Source organism: Caenorhabditis remanei, chromosome V (genome assembly GCF_010183535.1).
Source record: "Caenorhabditis remanei strain PX506 chromosome V, whole genome shotgun sequence".
Taxonomy (NCBI): Eukaryota; Metazoa; Nematoda; class Chromadorea; order Rhabditida; family Rhabditidae; genus Caenorhabditis; species Caenorhabditis remanei.
The window spans coordinates 1,124,489-1,143,099 of record NC_071332.1 but is presented as its reverse complement, the minus strand read 5'-3'; the positions used below and the strand labels follow the sequence as shown (position 1 = coordinate 1,143,099).

Sequence of the window (18,611 nt, the reverse complement as noted above, 5' to 3'; positions counted from 1 at the left end):
AAACAACTTATTTTTAGTCCGAGATTAAGGAATTCGTATCGACAGTTTAGTATGTATACGTGTCTGCGCACAATGGCCAACCAACAAGGTCCATATGAAGAGAAGGACGTCACCGTGTTAAGAATCTTGGAGTTGGACAGTAAGCAAACAGAGAATTGGTCCAAGATGCTAAGTAACGGACGGACCTTTTCCTATCGAATCTTTGGGATTGCCACGTCACCAGTTCGGGCACACACACATAGAGATCAGCCATCTCGTCTACTCTAGGGAGGAGAGGCAACAGTTGACCTTAACGACGTCTTACCGTAATGACTTTGGAGGATTGCCACGTCATCTACGCACACTCACACACACAGACAAACCGATTAAACCTCCCTACTAGACCAATCCACCGGCCCATAATCCAACGGTAGAATCTTTACAGATGGAGTTCACGGAACATGTTACTGCTTTTTTCAGAGATGAAATGACATGAAAACTATTTTAACAACCATTTGCAAGATGGTCATATTGGAGCTTCTATAATTGATTCAAACATCTTCTTAAATACAAAATCATATTATTTCATCTCTCTGAAAATCAGTCAACATGTTCCCTGAACTCCGTCTGTAAAGCTTTTCTCAAAAATTGATGAAAACTTTAAAACTTCTGAAAAATTCTGAAAATTCTGACTCGATGTACCCTATGATAATCCCATCCTTGATGTACTCTCAGATTTACTGTGCCCTCCGATTCAATGAACCCTATGTTCACGATGTACCTTTTTTGATGTACCCTTGGATTATGGGTCCAATCCACCCGAACCTTGTCGACCTTTTTCTCATCACAAATAATTCATTGAATAACTTATTTCAGATCGACAACTTTTCGACAATGAAAGCAGATCCTCCACCTCCGTTTCCTATATTAAAACTCCCGGCAGTTCCATTGAATCAAGTGATGCGGAACATGCATGGAAGTGAAATGCAAGTTTTTGAATTGAAAATGTCTTCTGATAACTATTTTTCAGAATAAAGCTAGCAATGTGCTCTTATAAACTGGAATTATTTATAAGATCATGGAAGTACAAACTCAAAAGACTCGAAGTTCACTTAAGACATGAATCACTGAATTTTAATCTAACAGAAGAGAATGACAGCTCAAGAATAGTTTTCAGGGATATAGACCGGAATCCCCATTTAGAGCCTGTAACCAAGATGTCTCAGTTATGTGACAGGTGAGTTTTCGCTAAAAATCGTAAAAAAACAATTGTGTATTTAGATTGGAGAAAAACAAGTACTCGACAGTATATATTCGGGGTTTCTCCCGGGAAACCATGTTTGACTTATACAATCTTGTCATGCCACTCTATGCACCTGCCACTATCCGATGGGTACTTGACGTCAATGTGCTATCACGAGAGACTCTTCTGAAATATTTGGATAAGGGATTGTCTGAAAACTGTACTTGGATAATTATCGAGCGTGGTCAATTAAGTATTGAACGGCTAACAGAACTGATGAACAGAATACCACTGGCAAATCGATTGGGAGTTACTTCGTGGATACCAGCGGATTTCAAACATCCAAATGTGAGTAATTGTTCTTCTTAAGAAGGTGATTTGTCATGTTGATTTCAGGCATTTAAATATCGGGCTATATGGTATAAAATGGCACAATGGGTTACTCTGGATGACCTCAAGTCTATTAGAAATGTCGATTCAGTAGAATTACACTGGACAAGTTTCAATTGTAAGGATATGAATGAGTTTCTCAGATATTGGGTTGATTGTGATGAGGGAATGATGAAGCGGTTGGAGTTGAAAATCCGTAAAGAAATCGATCAGAATGTTCTTACTGACGAGCTTTTGGTTTTGAAAGTTGAGGAGGGAAATTCACAACATTACTTCTTGTGAGTTAATTGATTAATTTGTTAATTGACTAATTTCATGTATCCATTTCAGAAAAAAGAGGAACCAGAACACAGGAAAGATTGTGTTAGGCCATTTGGAAGTGAAGGAGTTCAACTGGATCGTCTTCTCAGAAAGGAATATCACTACCATTACAACATTGGATGATTCTATGAGAAAGTTTTTGTTGGAATAGTAATGTAACCGTGGCGTGTGTTTCGAATACTTTTTATGTCTGTCAATTATTCCATTCCTCTTCTTGTTCATCCTTCGAACTGTTATATCTCATGTAGCAAATTTCAAGGGCTACATTTTTGTAGTTGACAACTTCTCTCTAGGTTCGACCACTTTTGAGATATATCGCTTTGAAGCTGAGCGCTCTGAGAGAGGGAGACTCTCGTTGTGTGCGCCTTCTCCTTTTTCGAAGCGTTATATCTCAAAAACTTGAATAGCTATCAAAAAGTTGTCAACTACAAAAATGTAGCACTGGAAATTTACTATATTTTTGTAGTGGACATCTTCTTTCTAGCACCGCCCACGTTTACGATACAACGGCTTGAACTTGAAGTTTCTGTCTTTAATAAAAAATTGTATTTCTTGAATCATTTTTGGTTTCCAGATGAATATCAATAGTTTTGATACTGTATCAAACTCATTTGCAGCCGAAAAAAACAATTTACGAATTCAGATTCCTGTTTTTTTCCCTGAATCACCTCCAGTCCCAAGTCTGGACCACCCAATGTGCCACACCCCATTCAAAAACCATTTCTCCTCTTTTCTCTATCTCCAAGATCTTTTGAGTAATGTGTTTCGTGCACACAGTGTGTAACAATCGAGCACACACAGGGATTGTTCTCTACGGAGGAAAAGATCTTTTAGTGCTCAACACTCTTCAACAGCTGCGTCTCTCATCGCCCCCCATGCTATTTCTCTCTCCGAATGTTACAACATCACAGATGTGCCATTGCGCAACGTGCTTTTATCCTCTAGTGCCAATAGAAAGAGAAGATCGAAGGAGACAGACAGAGAAAGATGCAAATATTCTCAAAAAGTGGTGGCCGGGCGGTCCCGACATGCAAAGCAAAGAGAGACGGACGGTCACTTTTTGCTTGCACCGAGGATAAGCACCGGCGCATGCGGTGGTCATGCTTCAGAGAGAAAGATGACCCCATTTGAATAAGAACAAATATTGAAAATGGACATCTCGACAAATCGACAGACAGACAGACAAAATACTCGTGAGAATCAACACCGCGTCGGTGGCACGCCAGCCAATCTGTATATCGGTTTGTCCGGATGTCCATCGCCTTCTCATTTTAGAAACATTCTGAAAACATAATACTGAAAGAATTTTGATTTTTCTTTTCCCTTATTTTTAGAAACGTTCTGAAAAATCCGAACTATTTCGAGGATTTTAATGGAAATTGTGTGAACAAGTCGTCACTTTCTCCGATTCTTGCCGCTTCGACTGAAAACGCGTCGATGGCACGCCAGCTAATCTGAATGTCAGTTTATCCGGATGTCCAAAATCTTCTACTCCTTTCGAAAGTTCCAGAAAACACAATATTAAAAGGATTTTGATAGATTTTCTTTGTTTCCCAGTCCCCGAAGCCTCCTATACAAAAACGCGCCGACTGCGCGCCAGACAATCTTAATGCCAGTCTATCCAAATGTCCACAATCTTCTGCTCCTTTCGAATATTTTGAAAAATGAAAAAATAAGTGGATTTTTGTGGAATTTTAGTGAAAAAATCCTCAGATTCTCCGATTCTTGCCGCTGAACCGATCACTGAATCGCTTCGATCCGAAAACGCGTCGATGGCACGCCAGCCAATCTGTATATCGGTTTTTCCGGATATCCACGACCTTATCATGTTTTGAAATGTTCTAAAAATATAAAAATAGAAGGATTTTGATGGAATTTTAGTGAACAAATCATCATTTTCTCCGATTCTTGCCGCTGAACCGATCACTGAAGCTCTTCGACAGAAAACGCGCCGATGGCACGCCAGCCAATCTGAATTTCGGTTTTTCCAGATGTCCACGACCTTCTGTTTCCTTTTAATATTCTTAAAATGCAAAAAAAAGTGGATTTTCATAGAATTTCAGTGAATAAATCATCAGTTTCTTCGGTTTTCGCTATTGCACAGCTTCCGAGAGACGTTACGAGCTGAAACGCGCCGGTGGCACGCCAGCCAATCTGTATATCGGTTTGTCCGGATATCCAACTCCTTCTTACTTCCCAAAATACTCTGTAAAACTAAAAATTAAGTAGATTTTCAATGAATTTCAGTGGAAAAATCAACAGTTTCTTCGTTTCCCATCTCTCCGAATCTCAACTCCAAAAAGCGTCGGTGGCACGCCAGCCAATCTGATTTTCAGCTTATCCGGATGTTCACGACCTTCTGCTTCTTTCGAATATTCTGAAAAACTGAAAATTAATTGGATTTTTATGGAATTTTCGCGAACAAATCATTAAATTCTAGAATTTCTGCCTCTACAATGCTCACTGAAGCTCCAATACAAAAACGTGTCGATGGAACGCCAGAAGACATCAATCGATTTGTCCGGATATCCAACTCCTTCTCACTTCCCAAAATATTCTGAAAAACTAAAAAAATAAGTGGATTTTCATTGAATATCAGAGAGAAAATCATTAGTTTCCTCGCTCGGTCAAAAACGCGTCTACTGTGCGCCATACAATCTGAATTTCAGTTAGTCCGGATGTCCACAACCTTCTGTTCTTTTTGAAATTTTTCAAAAATCAGTTTACACGTACTCCGAAACCTGCTGATTCTAAAAATCACAACAATTTTTCTGAAAAATCATTCGAAAATTGAGAAATTTCGCTTTAAAAGTTGCTGTCAGCGAAAACTGACTTAAAAAATGGAATTACAGGACATTTTCAGTTAAAAATATGCAAAATATCTTGATTTTCAGTTTAAGTGTGTTCGAAAGTGGCCATTCAAAAGTTTTTCTTCGGATTTTTGTCGATTCTCGCAAGTCGCCGACGAGAAGAGCAAGCTGAAAACGCGCCGACGTCGCGCCAGCGAATCTGAATATTCTATTCAATTTCAACATTCTCATCATTCGCAGCATCTTCTAAACCAACTATTCTTTCAGATTTTTTCAATTTCGCATTCGAAACAAGCTGGTAATCTGAAAAAATCTGAAAAAATCCGAGAAATCTGTGCGAAAAACATAAAATAAAAAGCGCGCCAACGTCGCGCCAGACGCGAAATTCATCCTCAGTATTCGTCGCTGCACTCACAAGAAGACGTCGTAAATCGAGAAGTCGCTTCTGAAATTTTTCAAAAATCAGTCTACACGTACTCGGAAAGCTGCTGATTCCAAAAATCACAACAATTTTTCATAAAAATCATTCGAAAATCGAGAAATTTCTTTTTGAAAGTTGCAGTCAGCGAAAACTGACAAAAAAAATAATAAAATGACATTTTCACTTAGAAATATGTTGATTTTCAGCTTCAGCGTGTGCCAAAGTGGCTTTTCACAAGTTTTCTTCCGATTTTTGCCGATTTTCGCAAGTCGCCGACGAGAAGAGCAAGCTGAAAACGCGTCGACGTCGCGCCAGCGAATCTGAATATTCTATTCAATTTCAACATTCTCATCATTCGCAGCATCTTCTAAACCAACTATTCTTCCAGATTTTCCAATTTTCGCCTTCGAAACACGCGCTTAATCTGAAAAAATCTGAAAAAAATCCGAAAAATCAAGCGCGCCAACGTCGCGCCAGCCGCGAAGTTTCGTCCCCCGCGCTATCAATTTCAGCCGTTTTTTCACGAATTACTGGCTGAAAGATGACTCAAAAAGTTGATAGTTTTGCTCTGGAATGCTTTAAGACGTTTTCAAACACAGTTATCATCACAAAACCGCCTACACTCTTCGTCTCGTATCTTTTCTCTCTTTTTCACAAAGATTTGTGTGTGTTTTCTCCTATCAGTTCGTCTCTTTTCTGCCTCCGCATGTTGTGTAAACAGATGCTTTTCCGTCGTGGGAATAAGATGAAGCATCGGAATGTGTGCTTTCTCTCTCTCTCGAGCAGTATCTTGACGAACGTTGCGATTCTCGGAAATTGCACCGCGCCCACTCAAATATCTCTCGCGTTTGTCTCTCTTTTCTTCTCAATGATGAGCAGCACAATTGTGTGTAAGTGGTTCACACGTTTTTCCCTGAAAATTGGTAACAATGAGAACAAAGGAGAAGAAGGGGATTCAATTTTTAAATTTTTATTCGCACCCGCAAATGAACAGAAAAAATGATAAAGACAAAAAAGGGCGGTTTTTTAAATTTTTTGGGAAAAGTAGGGGATTTCTCTTGTTAAGCAATGATTGCAATAACAAGAGAAGAAAGCTGGTGGTGATGGGGGTTTTGAACTTGAATGAGCAAGTTGGGGAAGGTGAGCGCTTAGAAGCACTTGCGGTGGACGATCGATGGGCCGGACTCGTCGTACTCTTGCTTTGAGATCCACATCTGTTGGAAGGTGGAGAGGGAAGCGAGGATGGATCCTCCGATCCAGACGGAGTACTTGCGCTCTGGGGGAGCGATGATCTTGATCTTCATGGTGCTGAAAAGAGAATGAAATTAGAATTTGAAGAGACGACGAGTTATAGAAACTTACGATGGGGCAAGAGCGGTAATCTCCTTTTGCATGCGATCAGCAATTCCTGGGTACATGGTGGTTCCTCCGGAGAGAACGGTGTTGGCGTACAAGTCCTTACGGATATCAATGTCGCACTTCATGATGGAGTTGTAAGAAGTCTCGTGGATTCCGGCGGACTCCATACCCAAGAAGGATGGCTGAAAATGATTGGGATTGAATGATATCTTTGAGTTATTGATTCAATTACCTGGAACATAGCCTCTGGGCAACGGAAACGTTCGTTTCCGACGGTGATAACCTGTCCGTCAGGAAGTTCGTATGACTTCTCGAGGGAAGATGAGGAAGCGGCGGTGGCCATTTCTTGCTCGAAGTCGAGGGCGACGTAGCAGAGCTTCTCCTTGATGTCACGAACGATCTCACGCTCAGCGGTGGTGGTGAAAGAGTAACCGCGCTCAGTGAGGATCTTCATGAGGTAATCAGTAAGATCACGTCCGGCCAAGTCGAGACGGAGGATGGCGTGTGGGAGAGCATATCCTTCGTAGATTGGGACGGTGTGGGTGACACCATCTCCAGAGTCGAGGACGACTCCGGTGGTACGTCCGGAAGCGTAGAGGGAGAGAACGGCTTGGATGGCGACGTACATAGCTGGGGTGTTGAAGGTCTCGAACATGATTTGAGTCATCTTTTCTCTGTTGGCCTTTGGATTGAGTGGGGCTTCAGTGAGGAGGACTGGGTGCTCTTCTGGGGCAACACGGAGCTCGTTGTAGAAAGTGTGATGCCAGATCTTCTCCATATCATCCCAGTTTGTTACGATACCGTGCTCAATTGGGTACTTGAGGGTAAGGATACCTGAAATTAGGGAATTAAATCAAGTCCATAGCTTTCTGAAATCATTACCTCTCTTGGACTGGGCCTCATCTCCGACGTACGAGTCCTTTTGTCCCATACCGACCATGACTCCTTGATGACGTGGTCTTCCGACAATGGATGGGAACACGGCGCGTGGAGCGTCGTCTCCGGCGAATCCGGCCTTGCACATTCCGGATCCATTGTCTACAACAAGAGCGGCAACCTCGTCGTCACACATTCTGATTTGTTTTTAATGTACCTGAAAAGAAAATGAATAAATACGACGGGATTATGAAAAATAAGCGAGAGAGGAAGAAGATATGAACGGCTAAGCAACATTTAACATAGGAATTGGTCTAGTCAGTGTATTTATATTGAGAAATGTCCTGTAGGCGGCGGCTAAGAAGGAGAGAATCAAATAAGGCAGTGACTAATGTTTCCGATGAGTCATCGTGTCAATCCATGTACAGTTATTATTAGTTTTTTCTTCCTTTGTTTTGTTTTATGGTCAAATTGTATTATTTCTAATCAAAAGAACTTTCTGATAGTGTTATCATCGAAATTTGGGACTGAGAAACAAAAGAAGTGAGTCTAGAACTGATAAAAGATGACTATTTCAAGAGAACAATTTGAAGTAAAAGAAAAGAAAATGAGAAGATGAGTGAGCTCTGTGTGACTCGGCACCGAGGCTTTTATACTGTGCCATGAAAGACGATTCTGCGTATTGCATTCACTGACTACACAACGAGGCGAGAGAGCATTAAAACTCAAGAGATCCGAGACATTCGCGGGAGAAAACTCCTCCCATAAACTCCCCCTTTTCTCAACGGGAGCATCCCTCTTGCCAAGTTCTTCGTATTGGCCATAGCCCACCAACGCCCTCTCGATATCTTATCCTGTCGGCGTCTCTTCATTTCGTTACAATCTCTCGTTGATCGGACCGATTGCGAAGGCGAGCAGTCCGCGGAAAGAAGGCGAGGGAGGTGAGAAGAGTGATGCGGCAACGTTTTTTGTCTATGACGAGAACCCGATGGCAGGGGGTTCGTGAAAACAACAATAACCAATGAGAAGAATACAGCGGAAGTGAGATATGTGTGAAAAGGTAACAACTTCGTTGATTCCTGGCTCCAGTGAACGCTTATTGGCAGTTTTTGAGGAAAAAAAGTGTCGATTGCAAAGAAAATCTAGCAGATGTTGTACAGAAAGGCCAACGATGACCATATGCGAGTCGTGAAACACATGCCACAGCGGAATTTATCGTCTAGAGCTGTCCTTTTAATTCGTAGAATGGAACGAATGACATTATCGATTTGAATGCTTGAAAATTAAGTCCATTTCGGCGAAGCACACAAATGACAACAATGAAATTCTGCTAATGAATTTCCAATCCCTTTTAGCATCAATTACTTCCAAGAAGAACCAATCAAACACCAGAGGAACTCATCAATTAGAGCTGTGCTCGCAAATGACCTCGGGTTGCGCACTAATGGGAACACATGTGTGATGGAATATTCACAGAAAGGAGACAGACAACATATGCTTTCCATTTTAGATTCCGGCGGATTTTGAATTCCTCATCATTTCGTATTCATTCTCCTTTCCATCGGCATCAAACTATTTCTCTATTTCGATCGAAAGTGTTGTGCACTGTTCACTGATAGTGGTGTCTGTGTGTGCAAGCACTTGTGAGGGCGGAAAGTTGTTCAGAAATCATTGGAAGAACCAACTGATGTGAGAGATGAAGAGAAGCAACGAGAGAGATGGCAGAAGAAACACATGCGGGAACTTCTCGGTATTCAAGCTGAGAGATAGATTTATCTTTTGAAAAAAAGAAAGATTTTCGAGAGAATCGAAACACGGGGATCGGAAGTGAGTCCAGGAACCAAGAAACCAAAAAAAATCTGATCCCAGTAGCGAGAACGCTAGAAATTGCGTGGGAAGGATGGAGTCGTATCATTAATATAAATAGGTAGCGCTGAACCCCCATCGAACAATCATTTTCGTTTTGAAGTCGTCGTTTCCACTCATCCTACAAATTTTCGCTTCCCTTTTTTGACAATGTCCTCGTGACAGAAAGAAAATGAGGCGTATATAACGATTAGCGCATATTCGACCACCGAATACGTCTTCAACAGCAATTGCCAGTCAGAAGAGCTTAAGTCAAACCATTTGTAAGACAGACAATGACCGGTTTTTTCGGGTCTCTCAGCTTTTCGTCTAGGCGTCTCATTGATGAAGAAAGACATCGTTGAAGAAGTAAAACCAGAGACTAGGATTGAAAATTCCAAAAATTTCGCCATAAAATCGCCTCCAACTATTTGAAATTTTCGATTCATTCACTTTCTGCGTACTCTCCGCCTTTCTGGCAGATGGCCAGAAGAGAATTCCGAAATTTCGAAATATTTGCGATGACTCACGCGAATTCTGAGAACCGATCGCATGTTTTCACAAGCGCTCCGCCTCTTTCTCTGGTCTAGAAAGGAATGGCATTTTCCACATTCCGTACGTATATTAATTTTGACATAGATCGTCCCGACAATCATTCTCCTTTCACCGGCGCTTTCCGTTTGACCCGCTCTTCTTCTTCTGTACGGAAACGACGGAGATGGAAGGTTAGATGCGGCAAATTCTTCTTCTTTCTCTTCTCTTTTCTTCGGATTTGTCTCCATTCCTATTATTATATCCCTATTTTACAAGAGAGGTAGCGAAAAGTCGAGAAAAAATTATTTTCTCTTCCAAAAAGTTTTCCTCCAAATTTCTCTCGAATTCGACGATAATTTCTACAAATTTTATTATTTCTCACCTGCCGATTCGTTGAAAACCTTTATTAATGACAAAAAACTGCGAAAACGCGAAGAAAATAGCCGAAAAATGAGGAAAAAACTGACACGTGTTCGAAAAAGGAAAAAAATGATGACGCGCCAAAGGGGTATGCAAACGTGCTCTATCGCGCTTCCCGCGCGGAACCCATTTGAATGTGCGCGCGAAGCCACGCCCCCGTTCGAGAGTTTTCTTTTTGTCGATTTGGGCATTCGATGCGGTTTTCGTCCATTCGTATCGAATTTTTATCTTTTTCTCACTTTTTCTCTTATCAAACACGTTCGCAACGTTGTTCAAACATATTGATAAGGGTCTCTCCGCCTATTCTCACCGATTCGCGTCGCAATTTTGAGGAAAATATGCAAATTTTTAGGCCAAATTTTCTGTCGCTGACTTTTCGCTACTTTTTCTCTTTTGTGTGTGGAAAAATCGATTGCGCGTCATCCCGAATAACGTTTCTCTCCACTTTTCTCCTATGTCATCCCGTTTTCTCCCATTTTCGCCGATTTTTCCCCAGTTTCTCCCATTTTCGCCCAAATTTCCTCCATATTCTCTCATTATCGCCTTTTCCTCGTCTTTTCTTCTCAATTAATTCAAATAGCATATATTTTTCTTACAGGCCAAGTTCCTCCACAACTAATAAAAGATGTGTGACGATGATGTTGCCGCCCTCGTTGTAGACAATGGCTCCGGTATGTGCAAAGCCGGTTTCGCCGGAGATGATGCTCCACGTGCCGTGTTCCCCTCCATCGTCGGACGACCACGTCATCAAGGAGTCATGGTCGGTATGGGACAGAAGGACTCGTACGTCGGAGATGAGGCCCAGTCCAAGAGAGGTAATGATTTCAGAAAGCTATGAACTTATTCTAATTTCCTAATTTCAGGTATCCTTACCCTCAAGTACCCAATCGAGCACGGAATCGTCACAAATTGGGACGATATGGAGAAGATCTGGCACCACACCTTCTACAATGAGCTCCGTGTGGCCCCAGAAGAGCACCCAGTCCTCCTCACCGAAGCTCCATTGAACCCAAAGGCCAATCGTGAAAAGATGACTCAAATCATGTTTGAGACCTTCAACACCCCAGCCATGTATGTTGCTATCCAAGCTGTTCTCTCCCTCTACGCTTCCGGACGTACCACCGGAATCGTTCTCGACTCCGGAGATGGTGTCACCCACACGGTCCCAATCTACGAAGGATATGCTCTCCCACACGCCATCCTCCGTCTCGACTTGGCCGGACGTGACCTCACTGATTATCTCATGAAGATTCTCACCGAGCGCGGATACTCCTTCACCACCACCGCTGAACGCGAAATCGTTCGTGACATCAAGGAGAAGCTCTGCTACGTCGCCCTCGACTTCGAGCAGGAGATGGCCACCGCCGCTTCTTCATCTTCACTCGAGAAGTCCTACGAGCTTCCGGACGGACAGGTTATCACCGTCGGAAATGAACGTTTCCGTTGCCCAGAGGCTCTGTTCCAGGTAAATAAATCAATAATTCAAAGATATCATTCAATCCCACTCATTTTCAGCCATCCTTCTTGGGAATGGAGTCTGCCGGAATCCACGAGACCTCGTACAACTCGATCATGAAGTGCGATATTGACATCCGTAAGGACTTGTACGCCAACACAGTTCTTTCTGGAGGAACCACAATGTACCCAGGAATCGCGGATCGCATGCAAAAGGAGATCACCGCTCTTGCTCCATCGTAAGTTTCTATAGCTTTTGTATCACTCAATTTCTAACTCATTCCTTTTTCAGAACGATGAAGATCAAGATCATCGCACCACCAGAGCGCAAGTACTCCGTCTGGATCGGAGGATCAATCCTTGCTTCCCTCTCAACATTCCAACAGATGTGGATCTCAAAGCAGGAGTACGACGAGTCCGGACCATCCATCGTTCATCGCAAATGCTTCTAAACGTTTTAACAATTTATGTAATATTCTCCTGAACTTTTGGAAATGTCCAGATAACGTCATCTGCCTTACGGATTTTCACACCCGATTTTAATTTATAAATCTGCTTCGTGCAAGTATCGTATCAATTTTTGTCGGTTTTATCAATAATATGTCTCTTCTTCAATTCGCTCATGTCTTCCGTTCTATCTGACTGTGTGGCTCTATGATGGATGTGTTCAATCTTGTATTGCACAATCACTCATATTTTGACCAATCTATATATATATATCTTGATACTTCTCCGTTGCGCGTTCGCTAATTCGACTCGACCACCCAAGGGCAGATCGCCGAAATTGATAAGAGATTATGGAGAAGGTGAAGGAAGTGTTATCAAGAGGGTGCCGATTGCATAATCGTTCGTATCTCGTGTAATATGAACTACTTCGTCTCCTCATTCACCTCGGAATAGACTTTCGGAAGGGAACCGAATGTAGTTTTAGCGCAAGTTGTTGCTATAACTGACATGTAAACTTCAACCTTGAACAAATAATCGCTTTCTTCGAAGATTTCCTGGAACGGAGCCCGCTAATGCCCACTAATTCTTTGTAGACGACGAAAAAACTAAGAAAACGTTTTTTTGCGCTTTTTTCGTGTTTGAGTTGTGGAATACTTTTTCTTATTTTCTGTTCCACTTGGCATACAAGAGAGGGGTAGCAAACAGGGGCGAGACGGCAGAGTAATCAAAAACTTAGTGCAAATCCCCCCTAGTTAGTTGGAATTAGGTAGTAACTATTCGTGTGTTTACACAACTTCAAATCGACGAGAAGGTTGGACGAAACAAAAGCGACGTCTTCCGAATTTCAACATCTGCAACTTCATTCAACCGAGCTGTCTCTTCTTTGGGTCTCCTATTTTCTCAATTTCATCGTTTTGGTCAGCGGAGGCTGCAGTTTTTTACCAACAGAAAACGTGTTCATGCCGCTGGTGTTGTCTCTGAATTCTATGAGTTCTACGCACTGTTTCTCACGCCTTCCTCTTCTCCTTCTTCAGCCGTCCATTTTTTTCCGTCCGGCTGTCCGTCAATGGTGACTGGAGGTACTACCCACCCGTCGTTACTCGATAGGGCCTTTTGTGGATGCCTGGGGTCTCACTCTCTCTCTCTCTCTCTCTCCCTGACTCCTCTCCCTATTCTATGTCCATTGAGAGGGCGCACGCGCCGGCCGGCGTCCGTCTTCTACTGCTGGACGATAGGGACACTTTGTGGCGGACTGACTAGAGGGACTGACACAGAAAAACGAGCGCGCGCGCTGCGCAGTATTTGAAAATATCGCTCTCTCTTTGCGTCGGTCGAAAGTTGGGGCGCCCGCCGAAAGTTGTTTCCGAATTCAATTCAAAACTCATAGTGACTCTCTCTCATCACCCTTTGTTCAAGTGTGGAGTCGTCCCCCTTTAGTGTCATCGATCGTTAGTGCAATCGCCATCTGATCAAAGGGTAATTATACTGTGCCCGCCGAGTCACATTATTTTAGTCTCTTTCGACAATTTGTCTCCAGATTGAAAAAAGGAATCGGAAGAGAACGATGACAGTTCTTGTATCATTCGATGAGTCATCCGCGTCGTTCTAGGAAAATATATTCAATTCCCCTTTTGTTTTTATTGCGAAACATTGCTTTTTCGCCTATTTTTCCCTTCTTCTGAAACGAAAGTGACTCATGTTTTTTGAAGAAAAAGCAAAACTCCATTTCTCCCAAAAAACGGAAAAATCCATCATCCAGCGAGGGACGATCGTTCAGAAACGAGCCTTTTGTTCTAATTTCCGAGAGCTGAATACGGAAAATAGGAAAAATAGGTATAACGTTAGAAGGGATGCATAATTTATGCGGTGTATTGTTGTCTTTCTCATATTACATCTAGTCGATACACACAGAACCCGAAAATTATTGCACTTTAGTTATTGTTTTTCAAAGTAGTTCTCGTTGAATTTTGCATATTCGAGCTAGTTGATAAAAAATTGGTAGCTGAATGTGTTTACACGAACGAAGAATGATTGTTGTCCTCAGAAATCTCTGGAAATTGTTTCATTTCGCTGCGAAAGATCAGAAATTCATGGATTTCTTCTCCATTTCTTGAGACAAATGTTCCCACAATGTTCACATTCTTCGCCTATTTTAGATGCTTTGAGATTTCCTTTTCAGTCTTTATTCCGAGCTTCCTAGATTGGCATAGTTAATAATGTTTTCTGATCACCGAGGGCCTTTACAACTATGCTTTTTCGTTTCAAGAAAAAAGATTGGCGCCCTCGAATTTAGTGTGATTGATCCTAAAACCGAGCATCGTGCTCATTGAGATTTGCCGACTTTTTCTCTTTTTTTGTTACTCCTCATTTCTTCTTTCCTCCACACACCGTTGGCAGACACTATCTCTCCCACATCTTGCCATTATCTCTATCCATCGGCCGCCTCTTCTATCCCCAATACTTTCTAATTATCCTCGACAGTGATATGATTCCGCGGGGCCGCCGTTGTCTTCTTCTCTTCTTCTACTTCTATTGTGCCAATCCGCCCCATCATCCCAATCGTTGTGTTCTCTTCGTTTCTCTATTTCTCTTTTCAACCAACTTCCTCGGCTGCTCTCGGGGGGCATGCTACGAAGCGTTTCGGTGTAATCTTCGTAAAGAGAATCTACTGCTGCTGCTGCTGTTGCTACTGCCTCTTGCGATCCCACTCCACCCACCCCCTCGATTCACAGAACTGCACAGGAGGAAACGAAGAAGAGTGTAAACCGTCGAGTGTGCTCGAGGTGGGAGAGCCAGGAGATCCCGCCTCGTATTGGCGGGAGAGATTCTCCTCCACAAGTCAGTCATTCGGAGAAAATGATCCAATCGGTCTACGCCTTCTAATAAAATCTTCCCCTCCCTATTCCTTTCATAGCTCAGCTCCAATTGCTCATTTGCAGGTATTTCTTCTCTAGGTATAGGTAGACTCCCTCTGAAGCCTCTGAAGTCTAGCCATAGCTACATTGCTTATCTGGTTACCTAGTAATATTTAGCTATAGGCTTGAAGAAACAATCAAGCATATAGGAATCATAGTACTAGAGCCCTGAGAGATGCACTTGATAACGATGACGGCTAAGGCTGTGGCGGCAGCGGCGACGATGATGATGACGATTTCTGAATTGATTTGGAGTGCATTTTGCATAAAGTACTTGTGCGGGGCGCCCGCCGCGATCTCTCTCACTCGCTCTCTTTTAGAACTTTGACTGTTTGCGCTGCACTCGACTGATTAGATACTCGTTGCCACCCACCCCTTTTCCAAATCTATAGAAAGAAGAAGAAGCAAACTCCTAATCCATGATTTTCGCTGCGTTTGAAAATGTTGCTCACCTTTCATAATTTTCTTGTGTACTTACGCATGTAACCCAACAGAGCGAATTCTTGGAACTGTCCACTGTGGAGAGTGTGTGTGTCAATGCTTTCCGCCCTCTTCTGCACTGTGTTGACTTTAGCGTATTTCTCAGAATTTCGAGCAGAAAAAAGAAAAAGCGACAGTATTTTTAGACACCCTCTCGCTCTCTCCTTGCTACTTTTTTTGTGAGATGCTGCTTTGCGGCTAGTGAATCAGTAAGGACAGTGGATTCGTCATAGAGCACGTGCTGGTCAGGGTCTGGCGCCCATATTTTCGACCCTTTTCCTTCACCTATGAGTCAACATTAGCATATGTACACACAAGAGCCCATACCCTTTCGCTCACATATTTTCTCAATCATAACTTTTCGAATGGACCCGAGACAAAGATTCTCTCTTTTTCTCTACTTTTTGAAAATGTCTGCCAACGATTCTTGTTGACTGCCATGTTGTAAGCCTCCTCAGCGATATCATTCAGAGAAACAAGAGAGAGAGAGAGAGAGAGCTGATTTCTTCTCAGAATCATCTCTCGACTCTCTCCGGAAAGATCACTTCGGGAGGGTGGCCGGGAGCACAGCGGCTGTTGCCATTCATCGGCGGCGGGGTCTCCGCTCCCGCCATCTTTCTCTCTATCCCATCGCTTCTGTTTCTCTTTTACTGATGAAACAACAGCTCCGCCCACTCTTTGCTCCCCTCTTCCCTACGTTCACACACATGAAGCAGCAACCAACCATCGGTCTTCATAGTGTCTTCGGGTCCATAGCACACAGAACATCTGCAGTATTTTATGACCATTGGTTACGAAATCGCCATACATTTCTTTTCTATATGCACTTTCTCATTCCTTCTTTCATTTCTTCGTTCAATTCTCTCGCTCTCCCTTCACCACTTCTCTTTAATAACTCTATTTATTTTCAGGTATATTAAAAACTAATCAAAAATGTGTGACGACGAGGTTGCCGCTCTTGTTGTAGACAATGGATCCGGAATGTGCAAGGCCGGATTCGCCGGAGACGACGCTCCACGCGCCGTGTTCCCATCCATTGTCGGAAGACCACGTCATCAAGGAGTCATGGTCGGTATGGGACAAAAGGACTCGTACGTCGGAGATGAGGCCCAGTCCAAGAGAGGTAATGATTTCAGAAAGCTATGAACTTGATTTAATTCCCTAATTTCAGGTATCCTTACCCTCAAGTACCCGATTGAGCACGGTATCGTCACCAACTGGGATGATATGGAGAAGATCTGGCATCACACCTTCTACAATGAGCTCCGTGTTGCCCCAGAAGAGCACCCAGTCCTCCTCACTGAGGCCCCACTCAATCCAAAGGCCAACAGAGAAAAGATGACCCAAATCATGTTCGAGACCTTCAACACCCCAGCCATGTACGTCGCGATTCAAGCCGTTCTCTCCCTCTACGCTTCCGGACGTACCACCGGAGTCGTTCTCGACTCTGGAGATGGTGTCACCCACACCGTCCCAATCTACGAAGGATATGCTCTCCCACACGCCATCCTCCGTCTCGACTTGGCCGGACGTGATCTTACTGATTACCTCATGAAGATCCTCACTGAGCGCGGTTACTCTTTCACCACTACCGCTGAGCGTGAGATCGTTCGTGACATCAAGGAGAAGCTCTGCTACGTCGCCCTCGACTTCGAGCAGGAAATGGCCACCGCCGCTTCCTCATCTTCCCTCGAGAAGTCATACGAACTTCCTGACGGACAGGTTATCACCGTCGGAAACGAACGTTTCCGTTGCCCAGAGGCTCTCTTCCAGGTAAATAAATCAATAATTCAAAGATATCATTCAATCCCAATCATTTTCAGCCATCCTTCTTGGGTATGGAGTCCGCCGGAATCCACGAGACTTCTTACAACTCCATCATGAAGTGCGACATTGATATCCGTAAGGACTTGTACGCCAACACCGTTCTCTCCGGAGGAACCACCATGTACCCAGGAATTGCTGATCGCATGCAAAAGGAGATCACCGCTCTTGCCCCATCGTAAGTTTCTATAACTCGTCTCGACTCTTTCAAATTCTAATTTCCTTCTCTTTTCAGCACCATGAAGATCAAGATCATCGCTCCACCAGAGCGCAAATACTCCGTCTGGATCGGAGGATCCATCCTCGCTTCCCTCTCCACCTTCCAACAGATGTGGATCTCCAAGCAAGAGTACGACGAGTCCGGCCCATCGATCGTCCACCGCAAGTGCTTCTAAGCGCCTCGTCCCCACCATTTTTCTCTATTATTTTTTCCTTTTTTACCATCTTTTTTTCCTTTTTTGTCACCAAATCGTTATGGTCCCTTTTGGGACAATAACAACTTCCGTATCATCATTTTAAGATCATGAGACCATCCAAAAAAAGACCATCAAGATTTTATTTTTTCCGATCCTGCCACACATAAGACCCCCAATTTGCTCTGTTCTTTGTTTTGTGCATATTTGTCTCTAATTGCTACTTGCTATACACAAAATTTACAAAATAAAATGTTCCGGGCTCATTATTCACTTGTTTTCAGTTGTCTTTTCTTTCAGATTTTCAGGAAAACTTTCAGAAACTTTTTCAGAAGACATTTGAAACTGGAAGAAGCTTAAAAGTGAGTTTTGGCTGGAATTTCAGATTTTCAGACAAAAAGTATGAAATTTTTTTTGAAAAAAAAGAAAAACTCATCAAATTTAGCTGTAAATAACACCGAAATTATTAGAATTTATCTTTTTTGTCGGATTTTTGCAAGTTTTTCTTCACTTTTCACTCAAAAAAACATCAAAATTTAGATTTTTTCAGGGAAATTCATCGATCGACTTCAATTGAAAGCTGGAAAATCGCTTCGGAATTCGATTCGAGATTCGAGAAGCGACTGAAAAATTGTGAAAATTCGTTTAAAATGTGTGAGAAAACAAAAAAGTGAGAAAATTTCCGGAAAATTGGAAGAGTTCTTCGAAGAAATAAAATCAATATGTTTTAACTTTTTTCTTTGCCCTCCATGCCTGTTTTCTTTCGTGCATCGGTGGCGCAGTGGCAGAGGGCGGGGGTGGGAATTGGTGCGGTGGTGGTTCGAATCCACGATTTTTTTTTTGTTTTTTGTTTTTTTTTCTATGAACTTTCAAAAAGAT

At 42.7% G+C, this 18,611-nt stretch overlaps 6 protein-coding genes across 6 annotated transcripts; 3 read left to right on the top strand and 3 right to left on the bottom strand.

The window, feature by feature from the left end:
- Positions 1-72: 72 nt before the first annotated feature.
- On the top strand, positions 73-2,084 carry GCK72_016608 (uncharacterized protein; the record flags this gene model as incomplete). The annotated part of the gene is made up of 6 exons (XM_053731586.1): positions 73-139; positions 856-958; positions 1,010-1,216; positions 1,261-1,570; positions 1,619-1,890; positions 1,943-2,084. 6 exons carry the CDS (start codon positions 73-75, stop codon positions 2,082-2,084), a joined length of 1,101 nt encoding a protein of 366 aa, XP_053580499.1.
- A 4,228-nt stretch (positions 2,085-6,312) lies between these two features.
- Positions 6,313-7,595, bottom strand: GCK72_016607 (uncharacterized protein; the record flags this gene model as incomplete). Its single annotated transcript, XM_003100407.2, has 4 exons — positions 6,313-6,472; positions 6,527-6,705; positions 6,756-7,357; positions 7,406-7,595. 4 exons carry the CDS (start codon positions 7,593-7,595, stop codon positions 6,313-6,315), a joined length of 1,131 nt encoding a protein of 376 aa, XP_003100455.1.
- Positions 7,596-10,790: 3,195 nt separating this feature from the next.
- GCK72_016606 (uncharacterized protein) lies at positions 10,791-11,862 on the bottom strand (the record flags this gene model as incomplete). Its single annotated transcript, XM_053731585.1, has 3 exons — positions 10,791-11,030; positions 11,082-11,484; positions 11,801-11,862. The coding sequence occupies 3 exons, from the start codon at positions 11,860-11,862 to the stop codon at positions 10,791-10,793; spliced, it is 705 nt and encodes a 234-aa protein (XP_053580498.1).
- GCK72_016605 (uncharacterized protein) lies at positions 10,824-12,105 on the top strand (the record flags this gene model as incomplete). The annotated part of the gene is made up of 4 exons (XM_003100364.2): positions 10,824-11,013; positions 11,062-11,663; positions 11,714-11,892; positions 11,946-12,105. The coding sequence occupies 4 exons, from the start codon at positions 10,824-10,826 to the stop codon at positions 12,103-12,105; spliced, it is 1,131 nt and encodes a 376-aa protein (XP_003100412.1).
- Positions 12,106-16,428: 4,323 nt separating this feature from the next.
- On the top strand, positions 16,429-17,714 carry GCK72_016604 (uncharacterized protein; the record flags this gene model as incomplete). The annotated part of the gene is made up of 4 exons (XM_003100352.2): positions 16,429-16,618; positions 16,667-17,268; positions 17,319-17,497; positions 17,555-17,714. 4 exons carry the CDS (start codon positions 16,429-16,431, stop codon positions 17,712-17,714), a joined length of 1,131 nt encoding a protein of 376 aa, XP_003100400.1.
- On the bottom strand, positions 17,295-17,732 carry GCK72_016603 (uncharacterized protein; the record flags this gene model as incomplete). Its single annotated transcript, XM_053731584.1, has 1 exon — positions 17,295-17,732. One exon carries the CDS (start codon positions 17,730-17,732, stop codon positions 17,295-17,297), a length of 438 nt encoding a protein of 145 aa, XP_053580497.1.
- Between the last annotated feature and the right edge of the window lie 879 nt (positions 17,733-18,611).